The sequence below is a fragment of the Papio anubis genome, chromosome 8 (assembly GCF_008728515.1).
Source record: "Papio anubis isolate 15944 chromosome 8, Panubis1.0, whole genome shotgun sequence".
NCBI lineage: Eukaryota > Metazoa > Chordata > Mammalia > Primates > Cercopithecidae > Papio > Papio anubis.
Window position 1 is genome coordinate 21,367,573 of NC_044983.1, and position 15,299 is coordinate 21,382,871.

General features: G+C 45.8%; 1 protein-coding gene across 2 annotated transcripts in view; it reads right to left on the reverse strand.

Moving 5' to 3' along the window:
- TNFRSF10A (TNF receptor superfamily member 10a) overlaps nucleotides 1-4,027 on the reverse strand; it is a 36,067-nt gene extending 32,040 nt beyond the window's left edge. For both annotated transcript variants that reach the window (XM_031669435.1, XM_031669436.1), the window contains exon 1: nucleotides 3,355-4,027. In XM_031669435.1, the coding sequence (XP_031525295.1) occupies nucleotides 3,355-3,666 (312 nt within the window). In that variant the 5' untranslated portion in view covers nucleotides 3,667-4,027. The remainder of the gene's footprint in view (nucleotides 1-3,354) is intronic.
- Nucleotides 4,028-15,299: the final 11,272 nt, after the last annotated feature.

A 15,299-nucleotide genomic window follows, 5' to 3' on the forward strand; every position in this document is an offset into this window, starting at 1 on the left:
ATCTGCAGCCACATGGATGGAGACCTCTCCTGCTCACTCTTCAAACTGCAACCAGTGCCGGGCGCCCACCAGAAGGAAAACTGGAAGGAAACGTGGCAGGTAAACCAGGCTGTGGCCCTGCAGCGCCGTCTTTGTCCTCACTTGAAGTCTGGCTCCTCTGTTCCTCCACGTCCCCTCCCCATGGCACCCCACCCCATTCCTTAGAACCTTCTGCCCCAAGCTCAGGGAGCCCGTGCTGAGGTGCAGGTAGCAGCAGGTGCAGCCTCTGCTGGGTGGAGGACAGGTGCCCTGGGGATCCAGAGTCCTGAGTGAGTGACACCAGCCCTGAGAGTGTGATTTGGCCTCCTACATGACAACACACATCTGCCAACACAGACCACTGTGGTTTACACAGGGCCTCTGCAGACTTTTGTATCTGCCTATTTGGTAGGAAGGAGCTGGGGCCACAGCAGAGTCACACAGTCCACTGCCAATACAGCGCACTGCAGTTTATACAGGGCCTCAGCAGACTTTTATCTCTGTCTTATTTTACAGGAAGGAGCTGGGCCATACCAGAGTCACAGAGCTGAAGAGGAGCACGGACAACTCTGGCCGTCTTCAGCCTCCAATCTCTGGGCTCTTTGACAGCCTGAGTGTCTAAGCTTCTGAGCCTTCAGAATTTCTCATTTCCTACTTTGATAAAGAGAGAGGCGAGGTGGAAGGACCTGGCACAGAGATTGGGCCAGCCTAGCACTGACAGAGCCAGGACCTGGGGTCAGCAACTGAGCTCAGCTCCAGGCTCATCTGATGTCATCCTGACAGCCTGAGGACAGAGACCTTATCTCTATTCACAGGCATGGCGGGTGGCAGGGACTGGCCCCAGCTGACCTCGGTTTCCCAAGTGCAGAGGTGCGACTGTGGTCTTCCCCGCTCCCTCCCCAGCAGTCTAATCTGGAAGATTAGCTCTAGGTCATCTACTCCCAGTCTCAAAAAACTCCTGGATCCTTGAAAATCTCTAATAACACTGAAATAAAAAAATACAAACATTGAGGTCTATCATTTTTTACCTCTTAAGAGTCGCAAAGAATGGAAGTTCCATGTAGTAAGGGTGCAGGGACACGGGCACGCTTGTGTATTCTTGGTGTGAGAGTAAAATTGGTACAATCTTCTCCCAAAGGACAATTTAGCACGATCCAAACAAAATTCTAAATTAATGAGCTCATTGACCCAAGAATTCCTCTTTTAAAGGGCTGCCCGATACTCCAGAGAATATTGACATATGGACATATGATACATACAAGGGTTCTCACTACAATGCTGCTGGAATTAGTAAAAACAAAGGCAGGACATAATGTTAACAATTGCCCATAGGATGGAAGATTAAAATCAACTGTGGTTCACCCCATGTGTTTCACCCATGCACTAAATATTATGATGCTGTTAAAGAAAATGAGATACATGCGTGGACTGATAGAAAACATCTGATGTGATTTGTTGTTCAGTCAGAATTTTTAAAAGCTAAAGTACCTATAAATGCACAGGAAGAAGGCTGATGGATGGTGGGATGAGAGGGTCCTGTGGGATGGAAGAAGGCCTTGGTGTCTGCTATGGGTCCTTTGTCCCTGCCAGGTCTCATGTTGAAATCTGAACCCCAATGTAGCTGGTGGGGCCTGTTGGGGTTTGGGGTGGATCCCTCATGAAAGGCTTGGTGCCATACCTGCCCCCTCCCACATTCCCCCAGGAGTTGTCACTCTTAGTTTCCATGAGAGCTGGTTGTTAGAATGAAGCTGGCCCCTCCTGCTCCCCTTTCAGAAATCATCCCCCTCCCCCTGCCATCCTCCCCACCCCTTTCCCTGATGGGCAGAATCCAGCTGTCCTTCCCCTTCACCACCAGTGGAAGTTTCCTGAGGCCTCACCAGAAGCAGATGCTGGTGTCATGCTTCTGGTACAGCCTGCAGAATCATGTGTCAAATAAACCTCTTTATAAATTATCCAGCCTCAAGTATTTTTTTATAGCCACACAAACGCACTGTCACATTTCCAAAACCACCCAATTCAGATGTTTGACCTTGTCTACACAGGTGAGCCCTACATCCACCTGGAATCGCACTAGCCTGTCAAAAAGAAAGCCATTTAATAAGCGTATTAAAAATAAGCATCAACCGTGGGTTCCACCTAATATAAACTGATGTTTAAAACATAAATTCTGTAATTATTTGGAGATTACAAAATGCTATTGGTTTCCTGGATTTTGTTTAGTTTGTTAAACAAAAACACTTAAAATTTACTGACACTTGTAAGACTGGTTTATCTTTGAGGTATTTAGCTTTTGTTTTGTTTTTCCTTAACATAGAAGGAATCTGAAAGAGAACAATTGATAGAGACTTAATGAACTTGAAAGAGAACCGAAAGTATTGGCATTTTTCCAGACTGAGTGATTGCTTTCACAGGAAACGCTGCCTCCTGAAGGAAGGGCGTGCCCCGGTCTTGGCTGCCTGCCTGATGGTCAATTCACTGCCCTGTACCTGTTGATGTGCAAGAAAGTGGCTGGCAGGAAACCGCTGCCGGTGTGCTTAGTGGACTCGAAACGGAAGACAACAAGCAGCGGAGAGAAAGTTACTTTTTCTGCCGGGCTGCGTGTTTAACTGATTTGTCTAAGAAAAGAAGGATGGAAGGCCGGGCGCGGTGGCTCACGCCTGTAATCCCAGCACTTTGGGAGGCCGAGGCGGGCGCATTTGGCTAACACGGTGAAACCCCGTCTCTACCAAAAACACAAAAAATTAGCCGGGCGTGGTGGCGGGCGCTTGTAGTCCCAGCTCCTCGGGAGGCTGAGGCAGGAGAATCGCTTGAACCCAGAAGGCGGAGGTTGCAGTGAGCCGAGATCGCGCCAACGCACTCCAGCCTGGGCGACAGAGCGAGACTCCGTTTCAAAAAAAAAAGAGAGAGAGAAAAGAAGGATGGGGGTGGGGAGAGAATGAGGGAGTGGGGAGGAGAATGGTGCTTCCCATTCACGCAGCCGGTGTGGCTCGGAGGTGGCTTGGAAGTTTACACACTTGAGCTCTATCGATTCTGAAACGTCCCGATACATCTTGAAGTGTGGGGAGGAGGGAGCCGCGCTAGGCAGCGGCCAACGTGGTGGAGTCCCCGGGCCCAGACTCTTAAGGGAGGGGGCTCTGCTCCCTCCAGGCCCCGGCCGCTCCTGCCTGGCCCCGGGGACCCCGCTCTTCCTCGGACTTCGACGACGGACTCCTCTGCCCGGACATGCCCCGCCACAAGTGACCAGGGCCAGGCACCCCCGCCGTGTCCCCCTCTCTCCCTGCCCCCTCCCGGTGCCAGGCGCGCTTTTCCCCAGGCAGGACCGCGATGGCGACTCACCTGCAGCAGGACCCCGACGACGACAAACTTGAGGGTCTTGTGGACCCGGAGCCCAGGGCTGGCTCCCTGCGCCGACCTGGGTCCTACGGCGCGCCCTGCCCGGGCCTGGGCACTGGGTCCCTGCTGTCCCATAGAGGTAGGGAGCGCTCCTCGGCCCCCGCCCCGCGGTTCAATCCTCCCCGCGGAAGAGCCCCACACTTTGCTGGGTGTGGATGTGGCTGTGGCTGCCTCTGTCCCACTCGCTGCGCTCCCCGGATTCGGAGTCACTGCCAGGAACGCGCCCAGCTTTACTCCAGCTGGTGGTGGCGCCATCCTGCCAGCTCAATCCAAGAAGCAGCGTGCTTGGCTGTGATAAGACAGAAGTTCGCATTCGGAGTTTAAGGCACCCCTGACCCCGCCCCCTTTTCGGGGCACCTGCGGCTCCTGTTGGCCAACCCTGAACTTCCTTCCTCTGTGACCGCCCTCGCCGCCCTCAGCTTCTGTTCCTCAAACACGGCCGCCGCGTGGATGCTGGTGCGTTCGGAGTCGTTTTGCCACTGTCAAAACGACTGGTCCCAGCGCGAGGCTTCTCGGTCGGGAGTCGACCTCAGTCTCTCCGTGGCCGGATTCCTGGCGACTAGCAGGCACTCGGTGGACGGATGGGTAGCGGAATGAAGGGCACAGAGGCCGCCACCGCGGAATCGTCACTACCGGGCGAGTGATTCATCCTGCCTTTTTTTTTTTTTTTTTTTTTTAATGGAGTCTAGCTCTGTCGCCTAGCTGGAGTGCAGTGGCCCGATCTCGGCTCACTGCAACCTCCGCCTCCCGGGTTCAAGCGATTTTCCTGCCTCAGCCTCCTGAGTAACTGGGATTACAGGCGCCCGCCACCACGCCCAGCTAAGTTTTGTATTTTTAGTAGAGACGGGGTTTCACTGTTTTGGCCAGACTGGTCTCGAACTCCTGACCTCGTGATCCGCCCTCCTTGGCCACCCAAAGTGCTGGGATTACAAGCGTGAGCCACCGAGCCTGGCACATCCTGCTATTGGTCTCAGGTTTCCATGCCAGTGAAATGTCACCTCAACTCCACTGTCCCTGGTGTCAGGCAAGCCCGAGGGACCCAATTCTGCCTTTCCTCTGGATTTTCCTAACCTGTTAAGAGTCTTGAAAGTTCTTAAACCATGGGGGACTACCTGGTGCATGACAGGAATGCGACTTGGCGGCAGTCCCACGTGGAGGCAGGTCCTTTCCAGCAGTTCCTTTTGGCCCGAGCCCAGGGAGCGGAAAATCAGCCACCCGAAAGCCAGGCGAGTCACGGTCCTGCCTGCGAAGGGCTCCCAGGGCGACCTTGGGGCTGAGGAGTGGGTAAGAGAAAGGGGACGCTGATTGATGTTCATTTTTCTCCATATTTTACCGAGTTCCGGTACTATTTGCTGAAAAGACTTTTTTTTCAGCCGGGCGCGGTGGCTCACACCTGGAATCCCAGCACTTTGGAAGGCCAATGTGGGCGGATCACGAGGTCAGGAGTTTGAGACCAGCCTGACCAGCATGCTGAAACCCTGTCTCTTTGTAACCAAATTGGCCGGGCATGGTGGCACATGCCTGTAATCCCAGCCACTCAGGAGGCTGAGGCAGGAGAACTGCTTGAACCCAGGAGGTGGAAGTTGCAGTGAGCAGAGATGGAGCCACTGCACTCCAGCCTGAGCAACAGAGGGACTCTCCGTCTCAAAAAAAAAAAAAAGGAAAGAAAAGAAAAAGAAATTTTATCCTTTGACACCAATAGCTACAGCACACAGTAAACACTCCCTAACTGCTAGTCAGATAAAATAAAACCTCCCACTAAAAGTTCTGTTTCACTCAATTCCTTTTATCCAATCCATCATGTTCATAATACAGGAAATAAACAGAATTGAAGGGAGAAATTTACACTACTATAATAATAGTTGGAGACTTCAATTGTCTCACTTTCAAAAATAGAACAATCAGAATGGAGATAAATAAGGACGTAGAGTACTTGGACATCACTATATACTAATGGAAACTAAAAGACATAAAAAACAGTTCACCACAAACGGAAGCATTCAATTTTTCTCAAAGATACATGGAATATTCTCCAGGATAAACCATAAGTTAGACCACAGAGTAATTCTTTATAAATTTAAAATAACAAAACTTCTGATCACAATATGACACTAGAAATCAACATCAGAAGGAAAAGAGTAAACTCACACATGTAGAAATCAAGCTTTTAAATAACCAACGAGTCAAAGAGGATCTCATATGAGAAATTAGAAAAGATCTGGAGATAAGTGAAGCAAAAACCACAACATACTAAAACTTCCAGGATGCAGTAAAAGCAGTGCTAAGAGGACATGTTATCATGGTAAATGCTTATATCAAAGAGGAAAAAAGATCTAAAATAAACAATGTACACATTAAGAAACTAGAAAAGGAAGAATAAACTAAATCCAAGGTAGCGGAACAGAGGAAATAAAAAAAAATAGAGGAGAGATTATTTTATAAAGAGAATACGAAAACAGTAAAGAAAATAAGCCCAAAAGTTGATTCTTTGAAAAGATTAACAAAATGGAGAAATCTTCGACTTAATTTATTAAAAAATAAGAATCCTCAAATTACTAAAATCAGAAATGAAAGTGGGACATTATTACTGATTCTATAGCAATAAAAAGGGTTAGAAGAGAGTACTATGAAAAACTGTATGCCAAAAAACACAATTATCTAGCTAAAATGAACAAATTCCTAAAAACACACAACCTACCAGTACTGATAAGAAACAGAAGACTAGAACAGACATAACTGGAAGGAGATTGAATCAACAATCAAAAACTTCCCCGGACCAGATTTGTGTCCGGCCAAATATTTAAAGAAAAATTGGCTGGGCACGGTGGCTCACACCTGTAGTTCCAGCACTTTAAGAGGCGAGGTAGGCAGATCACAAGGTCAAGAGACCCAGACCATCCTGGCCAACATGGTGAAAACCCGCCTCTACTAAAAATACAAAAATTAGCTGGATGTGGTGGTGCATGCCTATAGTCCCAGCAACTCGGGAGGCCGAGTCAGGAGAATCGCTTGAACCCAGCAGGCGGAGGTTGCAGTGAGCCGAGATTGCACCATTGCACTCCAGCCTGGCGACAGAGAGGGACTCTGTCTCAAAAAAAGAAAAAAAAAGAAAGAAAGAAAAGAAAAAAAGAAAAATCAACACCAAGTTTTCTGAAAGATGTGAAAAGGAGGGAACTCCTCCTAAATGATTCTGTGAAGCCAATACTGTCCTTACACCAAAGTCAGGCAAAGATACCACAAGAAAGAAAACTACAGACCAATATCCCTTATACATTTTGTGGCAAAAATCTTCAACAAAATAATAACAAACTGAATCTAACATTTATTGATTTTTATTTATAATTTGTTTATTTATTAAAGACAGTCTTGCTCTGTTACCACGCTGGAGAGCAGTGGTTTGATCATGGCTCACTTCAGCCTTGAACTCCTGGACTCAAGTTATCCCCTTGCCTCAGCCTCCCAAATTACTGGGACTACAGCTGCACGTCACCATGCCCAGCTAATTTCTTGTTTTTTTGTAGAAATGGAGTCTTGCTATGTTGCCCAGGCTAGCCTCAAACTCTTGGGCTCAAGCAATCCACCTGCCTTGGCCTCCCAAAATGCTGAGATTATAGATGTGAGCCTCCATGCCTGGCTCTGAATCAAACATTTAAAAAAATGTTATACACCGGTCAGGCATGGTGGCTCATGCCTATAATCCCAGCACTTTGGGAGGCTGGGGCGGGTGGATCACCTGAGGTCAGGAGTTCAAGACCAGCCTAGCCAACATGGGAAAACCCCACCTCTACTAAAAATACAAAAATTAGGCCGGGGGCAGTGGCTCACGCCTGTAATCCCAGCACTTTGAGAGGCCGGGGCTGGTGGATCACCTGAGGTCAGGAGTTCGAGACCAGTCTGACCAACATGGAGAAACCCCGTCTCTACTAAAAATACAAAATTAACTGGGCCTGGTGTCATGCACCTGTAATCCCAGCTACACGGGAGGCTGAAGCAGGAGAATCACTTGATCCCAGGAGGCGGAGGTTGTGGTAGCCAAGATCGTGCCATTGCACTCCAGCCTAGGCAACAGGAGTGAAACTATGTCCCAAAAAAAAAAAAAAAAAAAAATTAACCGGGCTTCTTGGCAGGTGCCTGTAATCCCAGCTACTGAGGAGGCTGAGGCAGGAGAATCACTTGAACCTGGGAGGGGGAGGTTGCAGTGAACTGAGATTGTGCCACTGCACTCCAGCCTGGGCAACAAGAGTGAGAATCCATCTCAAAAAACACACACACACAAACAAAAACGGATTATACACCATAATCAAGTGGGATTTATTGCTGGAATGCTGACATGGTTCAACACGAAAATCAAAGTAATACAGCACATTAACAGAATGAAGGACAGAAACCACATAATCCTCATCTCTTTTTGTTTGTTTGTTTTTGTTTTTGAGACAGCATTTCACTTTGTTGCCCAGGCTGGAGTGCAAAGGCTTGATCATAGCTCACTGCAGCCTGTACCTCCTGGGCTCAGGCAATCCTCCTACCTCAGTTTCCGCAGGAGTTGGGACTATAGGTGTGCCACCATGCTCGGCTTTTTTTTTTTTTTTTTTTTTTTAGTATAGACAAGGTCTCCTTGTTGCCCCTACTCATCTCAATTGATGCAGAAAAAGCATTTGACAGAATTCAATACTGTCTCATGATGAAAATACTCAACATACTAGGAATAGAAGGAAACTATATAGACATAATTTTTAAAAATTTGAAAAATGAAAACTAACATAAGGATGAAAGACTAAAAGATTTTTGTCTAAGATTAGGATCAAGACATGGATGCCTACTTTCACCACTTCTATTCAAAATAGTACAAGAAGTCTTAGAGCAATTATGCCAGAAAGAGAAACATGCTCATTCAGATTTGAAAGGAAGACATAAAATTATCTGTTTGCAGATGCCATGATCTTATACATAGAAAACCCTGAAGATTTCACAAAAATCTGCTAGAATGAATAAACAAATTTGGAAAAGTTGCAGAAAAAAATCAATACACAAAAATCAGTTCCTTTTCTATTCACCAACAATAAACAATGTGAAAAGAAAAGAAAGCAATTCCATTTACAAAGGTATGAAAAAAATGCTTAGGAATAGACTTCATCAACAAGGCAAATAACTTGTACACTGAAAACTACAAAATGTTCCTGAAAGAAATTAAAGAAAACATCAATAAATGGAAGGACAGTCTGTGTTCATGGATTGGAAGACTTAATATTAAGATGCCAACACTACTCAAAGCAATCTACAGATTCAATGTGATCACGATCAAAATTCCAATGATGTATTTTTGCAGAAATAGAAATATCCATCCTAAAATTTACATGGAATCTCAAGAACTCTAAGCAGCCAAAACAACCTTGAAAAAGAAGAACAAAGCCGGAGGATTCATACTTCTGTTTTCAAAACTTAACCACAGGCCGGGCGAGGTGGCTCAAGCCTGTAATCCCAGCACTTTGGGAGGCCGAGATGGGCGGATCACGAGGTCAGGAGATTGAGATCATCCTGGCTAACCCGGTGAAACCCTGTCTCTACCAAAAAAATATAAAAAACTAGCCGGGCGAGGTGGTGGGCGCCTGTAGTCCCAGCTACTCGGGAGGCTGAGGCAGGAGAATGGCGCAAACCCAGGAGGCGGAGCTTGCAGTGAGCTGAGATCCGGCCACTGCACTCCAGCCTGGGCGACAGAGCGAGACTCTGTCTCAAAAACAAAACAAAACAAAACAAAACAAAACCTTAACCACAAGCTATAAGAATCAAAGTAGTGTGCTACTGGCAGAAAGACAGACATACAGACCAATGGAATCATATAGAGTGCTCAAAATTAAACCCTCACAAATATGGTCAAATGATTTTTGATACATATCTCATAACCACTTGTGTTTGGCCATATTTGCATTGCTATATGGGTAATTTATAAAGAACGGTTTAATTAGCTCATAGTTCTGCAGACTGTACAAGCATAGCACTGGCATCTACTTGGCTTCTGGTGCAGCCTTAGGGAGGTTTTATTCATGGGGGAAGGTGAAGTGAGAGCAGGCACATTATATGGTGAGAGTGGAGCAAGAGAGAAAGGAGATAGATGCTATACCCTTTGAAACAACTAGATCTCGCATGAACTAACTGAGCAAGCACTCACTTATCACCATGGGGATGGTGCTAAACCATTTGCATTAGTCTGTTCTCATGCTGCTAATAAAGACATACCCAAGATGGGGTAATTTATAAAGGAAAGAGGTTTAATTGACTCACAGTTCCACATGGCTGAGGAGACCTCGCAATCATGGCAGAAAGCAAAGGAGAGGCACATGCACATCCTTTTTTTTTTCTTTTTTTTTAGACAGAGTCTTGCTCTGTCACCCAGTCTGGAGCGCAGTGGCACGATCTCAGCTCACTGTAAGCTCCGCCTCCTGGGTTCACCATTCTCCTGCCTTAGCCTCCCAAGTAGCTGGGATTACAGGTACCTGCCACCATGCCTGGCTTATTTTTTGTATTTTTAGTAGAGAGGATTTATACCGTGTTAGCCAGGATGGTCTCGATCTCCCAACCTTGTGATTCGCCCACCTCGTCCTCCCAAAGTGCTGGGATCACAGGCATGAGCCACTACACCCAGCCACAAAGGCACATGTTACATGGCAGTAGGCAAGGAGAAGTGCAGAGCAAAGAGGGGGAAAAGCCCTGTATAAACCATCAGATCTCATGAGAACTCACCATCATGAGAACAGCATGAGGGTAACCACCCCCATGATTAAACTACCTCTCACTACAAATCAAGATGAGATTTGGGTGGGGACACAACTAAACCATATCATTCCACTGGCCCCTTCCAAATTTCATGTCCTCACATTTCAAAACATAATCATGCCCTGGCAACAGTCTTAACTCATTTCAGCATTAAATCAGAAGTCCAAGTCCAAAGTCTCATCTGGAACAAAGCAAGTTCCTTCTACCTATGAGCCTGTAAAATTAAAAGCTAGCTAGTTACTTCCTAAGTACAATGGGGGTATAGGCATTTAGTAAATACACCCATTCCAAATGGGAGACATTGGCCAAAACAAAGGGGCCACAGGCCCCATGCAAGTCCGAAATCCAATAGGGCTGTCATTAAACCTTAAAGTTTCAAAATTATCTCCTTTGATTCAATGTCTCACATCCAGGTCATGCTGATGCAAGAGGTGGGTTCCCATGGCCTTGGGCAGCTCTGCCCCTGTGGCTTTGCAAGGTACACCCCCTTGTCCTGGTTGCTTTCACAGGCTGGTGTTGAGTGTCTGTGGCTTTTCCAGGTGCACAGTGCAAGCTGTCGGTGGATCTACCATTCTGGGGTCTGAAGGATGGTGGCCCTCTTCTCATGTATTCACTATGCAGTTCCCCTATTCTGTATGGGAGCTCTGACCCCACATTTCCCTTCTGCACTGCCCTAGCAGAGGTTCTCCATGAGGACTCCACCCTGCAACACACTTCTGCCTGGACGTCCAGGCATTTCCATACATCCTCTGAAATCTAGGCAGAGGTTTCCAAACCTCAATTCTTGTCTTCTGCACACCTGCAGTACCAACACCATGTGGAAGCTGGCAAGGCTTGGGGCTCGCACCCTCTGAAGCCATGACTCATGCTGTACATTGGCCCCCTTTAGCCACGGCTGGAGTGGCTGGGATGCAGGGCACAAGTCCCAAGGCTGCAAACAGCAGGGGGACCCTGGGCCTGGTCCAGGAAACCAATTTTTCCTCCTAGACCTCCAGGTCTGTGATGGGAGAGGCTGCCGTGAAGACCTCTGATACACCCTGCACACATGAAGACATTTTCCCCATGGTCTTGGTGATTAACATTTGGCTCCTCATTACTTATGCAACTCCCTGCAGCCAGCTTGAATTTCTTCTCAGAAAATGAGTTTTTCTTTTCTATTGAAATGTTAGTCTGCAAATTTCCCAAACTTCTGTGCTCTACTTCCTCTTGAACGCTTTGCCACTTGGAAATTTCTTCATCCAGATACCCTAAATCATGACTCTCAAGTTCAAAGTTTCACAAATCTCTAGGGCAGCGGTAAAATGATGCCAGTCTCTTTGCATAGCAAGAGTGACCTTTACTCCAGTTCTCATCAAGTTTCTCATCTCCATCTGAGACCACCTTAGCCTGGACTTCATTATCCATGTATCACTATCAGCATTTTGGTCAAAGCTATTCAACAAGTCTCTAGGAAGTTACAAACTTTCCCACATCTTCCTGTCTTCTTCTGGCCCTCAAAACTGTTTCAACCTATGCCTGTTACCCACTGCCAAAGTCAATTCCACATTTTTGGCTATCCTTTGTGAAAGGAAGATATCTTGGGCTCCCAAAATCACCAAGCTAAAGTGAAAATTCAAGCTGGGAACTGCTTAGGGCAGAACCTGCCTCCCATTCTATTCAAAGTTTATCCCTCTGCTCACTGAGGTAAATGCGTATCTGATTGTCTCCTTTGGAAAGGCTAATTGGAAACTCAAAATAATGCAACTGTTTGTCTTCCACCTGTCTGTGACCTGGAAGCCCCCTGTGATGGTTAATACTGGGTGTCCAGTTGATTGGATTGAAGGATACAAAGTATTCATCCTGGGTGTGTCTGTGTGGGTGTTGCCAAAAAAGATTAACATTTGAGTCAGTGGGCTGTGGAAGGCAGATCCACCCTTAATCTGGTGGGCACAATCTGATCAGCAGCCAGCCAATATAAAGCAGTCGGAAAAACATGAGCAGGAGAGATGGGCCTAGCCTCCCAGCCTACATCTTTCTCCTGTGCTGGATGCTTCCTGCCCTTGAACATGAACATCAGACTCCAAGTTCTTCAGTTTTGGGACTCGGACTGACTCTCCTTGCTCCTCAGCTTACATACAGCCTATTGTGGGACTTGTGATCGTGTAAGTTAATACTTAATAAACTCCTCTTTATATATATCCTATTAGTTCTGTCCCTCTAAGATAACCCTAATACATCCCTTTTCCACTTTGAGTTTTCCTGCCTTTGCTTCAACTTGTCCTACCTTTCCAGACCAAATCAATGTACTTCTTACATATATCCATGGATATCTCATGTCTCCCTAAAATGTATAAAACCAAGCTGTGCCCTGACCACTTTGGGCACATGTCATCAGGCCTTCCTGAGTCTGTTTCATGGGTGCACATCTTCAGCTTTGGCAAAATAAACTTTTTTTTTTTTTTTTTTTTTTTGAGATGGAGTCTTGCTCTGTTGCCCAGACTGGAGTGCAGTGGTGTGATCTCCGCTCACTGAAAGCTCCACCTCTCAGGTTCATGCCATTCTCCTGCCTCAGCCTCCCGAGTAGCTGGGACTACAGGCGCCCGCCACCACGCCCAGCTAATTTTTTGTATTTTTAGTAGAGATGGAGTTTCACCCTGTTATCCAGGATGGTCTTGATCTCCTGACCTTGTGATCCGCCCACCTCAGCCTCCCAAAGTGCTGGGATTACAAGCATGAGCCACCACACCCAGCCAGCAAAATAAACTTTCTAAATTAACTGAGACCTGTCTCAGATTTTCTGGGTCCATATTTAATAACCATAAAGGGATTCTGAGTGGACATGCTCCTCACCTTTGACAAATCTAGCCTTTGACAAGGACAAACACCTATTGGTGCTTGGTACCAGCATGAGCTTGCTTTATGGCTCAAACCAATGGGACAATTTGCTGAGGTCTGAGAGCAACGCACCCTCCACCACAGCCTGCTCCCCCCAACCCCGCCGCCCACCAAGAGAATACCCAAATTTGGTCGAAATCTGAAGTTTATTTTATTTTATTGTTGTACAACTCTTTTTTTTTTTTTTTTTTTTTTGGAGTTTTACTTGCTTCCAACAAGAAAGGCAAGTTTTCCTTTTCCTTGCTTCCATGATGATGGAAGATAGGTAACTCCGTTATGGAGTTTGAGCTCACTTCCAACAGGGAAGGTGAGTTTGTTGTTGTTGTTGTTGTTGTTTTGTTTGTTTGTTTTTCTGCTTCTAGGATGATAGAGAGTGGTCTACAGCCTGAGATCCATCCCTAGATAAGCAAGTGAATTGGGGTTTATCTTGGCTAAAGTTAAGATTAACAACCAGCTGGTCTTTATTTCTCCTTACCATTAGAGTGCTCAGGAATTATACAAGTTGTAGGACTGTTTGTTTTGCTTAAGTTTTTTGTTGTTGTTGATGTTTGTTTGTTTCTGTTTTGTTGTTTCATACTTTTCTCCCATTGGGTTTGACCAACTCTATCCAACTCGACCAAATCCGAAGGAAAGTTCCAAATTATGGGGAACAACGCCTCTGAAATGGCTAAATTCCCATACACAAAAAAAGGTGGTATAGTGAGGGGGGAAAAATGGTCAACAAAAGAGAAAAAAAAATTTTTTATTTTGACTACTTAAGGGATTTTATTTACATAACAAGGCCACCTTTTTGCTAGCCAGGCCAAACTGAAAGCAATGGCTGTCCCCCACTCTGCAGTTCAATAGCTAAGTTTCTGCCTTTTTTTCCCCCCTATTCATGACAGCCAAGGTTTTGTTCCTAAATCAAGTCCTTTCTGGTTTGATACTTGGTACTTCTTTTTTTTTTTTGAGATGGAGTTTCACTCTTGTTGTCCAGGCTGGAGTGCAATGGTGTGATCTCGGCTCACCACAACCTCCACCCCCCGGGTTCAAGCAATTCTCCTACCTCAGCCTCCTGAGTAGCTGGGATTACAGGCATGAGCCACCACACCTGGCTAATTTTGTATTTCTTAGTAGAGACGGAGTTTCTCCATGTTGGTCAAGCTGGTCTTGAACTGCTGACCTCAAGTGATCCGCCAGCCTCGGCCTCCCAAAGTGTTGGGATTACAGGCGTGAGCCACTGTGTCCGACCAATACTTGGTACTTCTGAAATAGCAGCAATTTGTCCTAGCTGAAATATAATAATAAAATTTTGAATTTTTGTTGTTGTTATTTTTGTTTTTGTTTTTGTTTTTAGATGGAGTCTCGCTCTGTGGCCCAGGCTGGAGTGCATTGGCACTATCTTGGCTCACTGCAACCTCCGCCTCCCGGGTCCAAGCGATTCTCCTGTCTCAGCCTTCCAAGTAGCTGGGACTACAGGTGTGTGCCACCATGCCCGGCTAATTTTTTGTATTTTTAGTAGAGATGGGGTTTCACCCTGTTAGCCAGGATGGTCCTTGATTTCCTGACCTCGTGATCCGCCTGCCTCTGCCTCCCAAAGGGCTGGAATTACAGGCGTGAGTTACAGTGCCCGGCCACCCGATTTTTTTTTACTCAGTTATTGCAACAGAGGTTACTCTTGGGTTTTTAAGAAAGAGTATAGTTTAGACACTTAGAAATGCTTTGTTTAAAAAAACGTTTTAAGTGCACTGTAAAAGCATCATGTGGTCTAGCCTTATAATAATTCTCCCTTTTTGGAGACCCAGGATTCAGTGTGGGCTGTTCCCAGAGCTCAGAGATCCAGTTAAAAAAGAATTGGTAATCCCGATCTAAATAAAATTGATCTCCTTATATAATCCAATGATAAATTTCTATAATTTTATGTTAAATTAGCAATTAAATCTGTTTTAATTTCCCTCCAGCTCACCAGAATTTCTCTTCAGACCTTATAATGTAAATTTTGCTATCTGACTTTCACTTGAATTGTTTCCTTTAATATGCAAATTTAAGACTATTTAGCTGACAACTGCCTAGGGTTGTGAAACACGTTAACCAGGAATCTGAACGCCTAAGATAAAGAAAAAAAGCATTTTTGTGAATCTGTAAGATGTACTTCTTCTATCAACATGCCTAATACATCTATGTATTTATATGTTGTGTACACAATGTTGCACTCCTGAAAATATATAAAAGAGCTCTAATTAATGGTCTTAAAAAATAAAAGC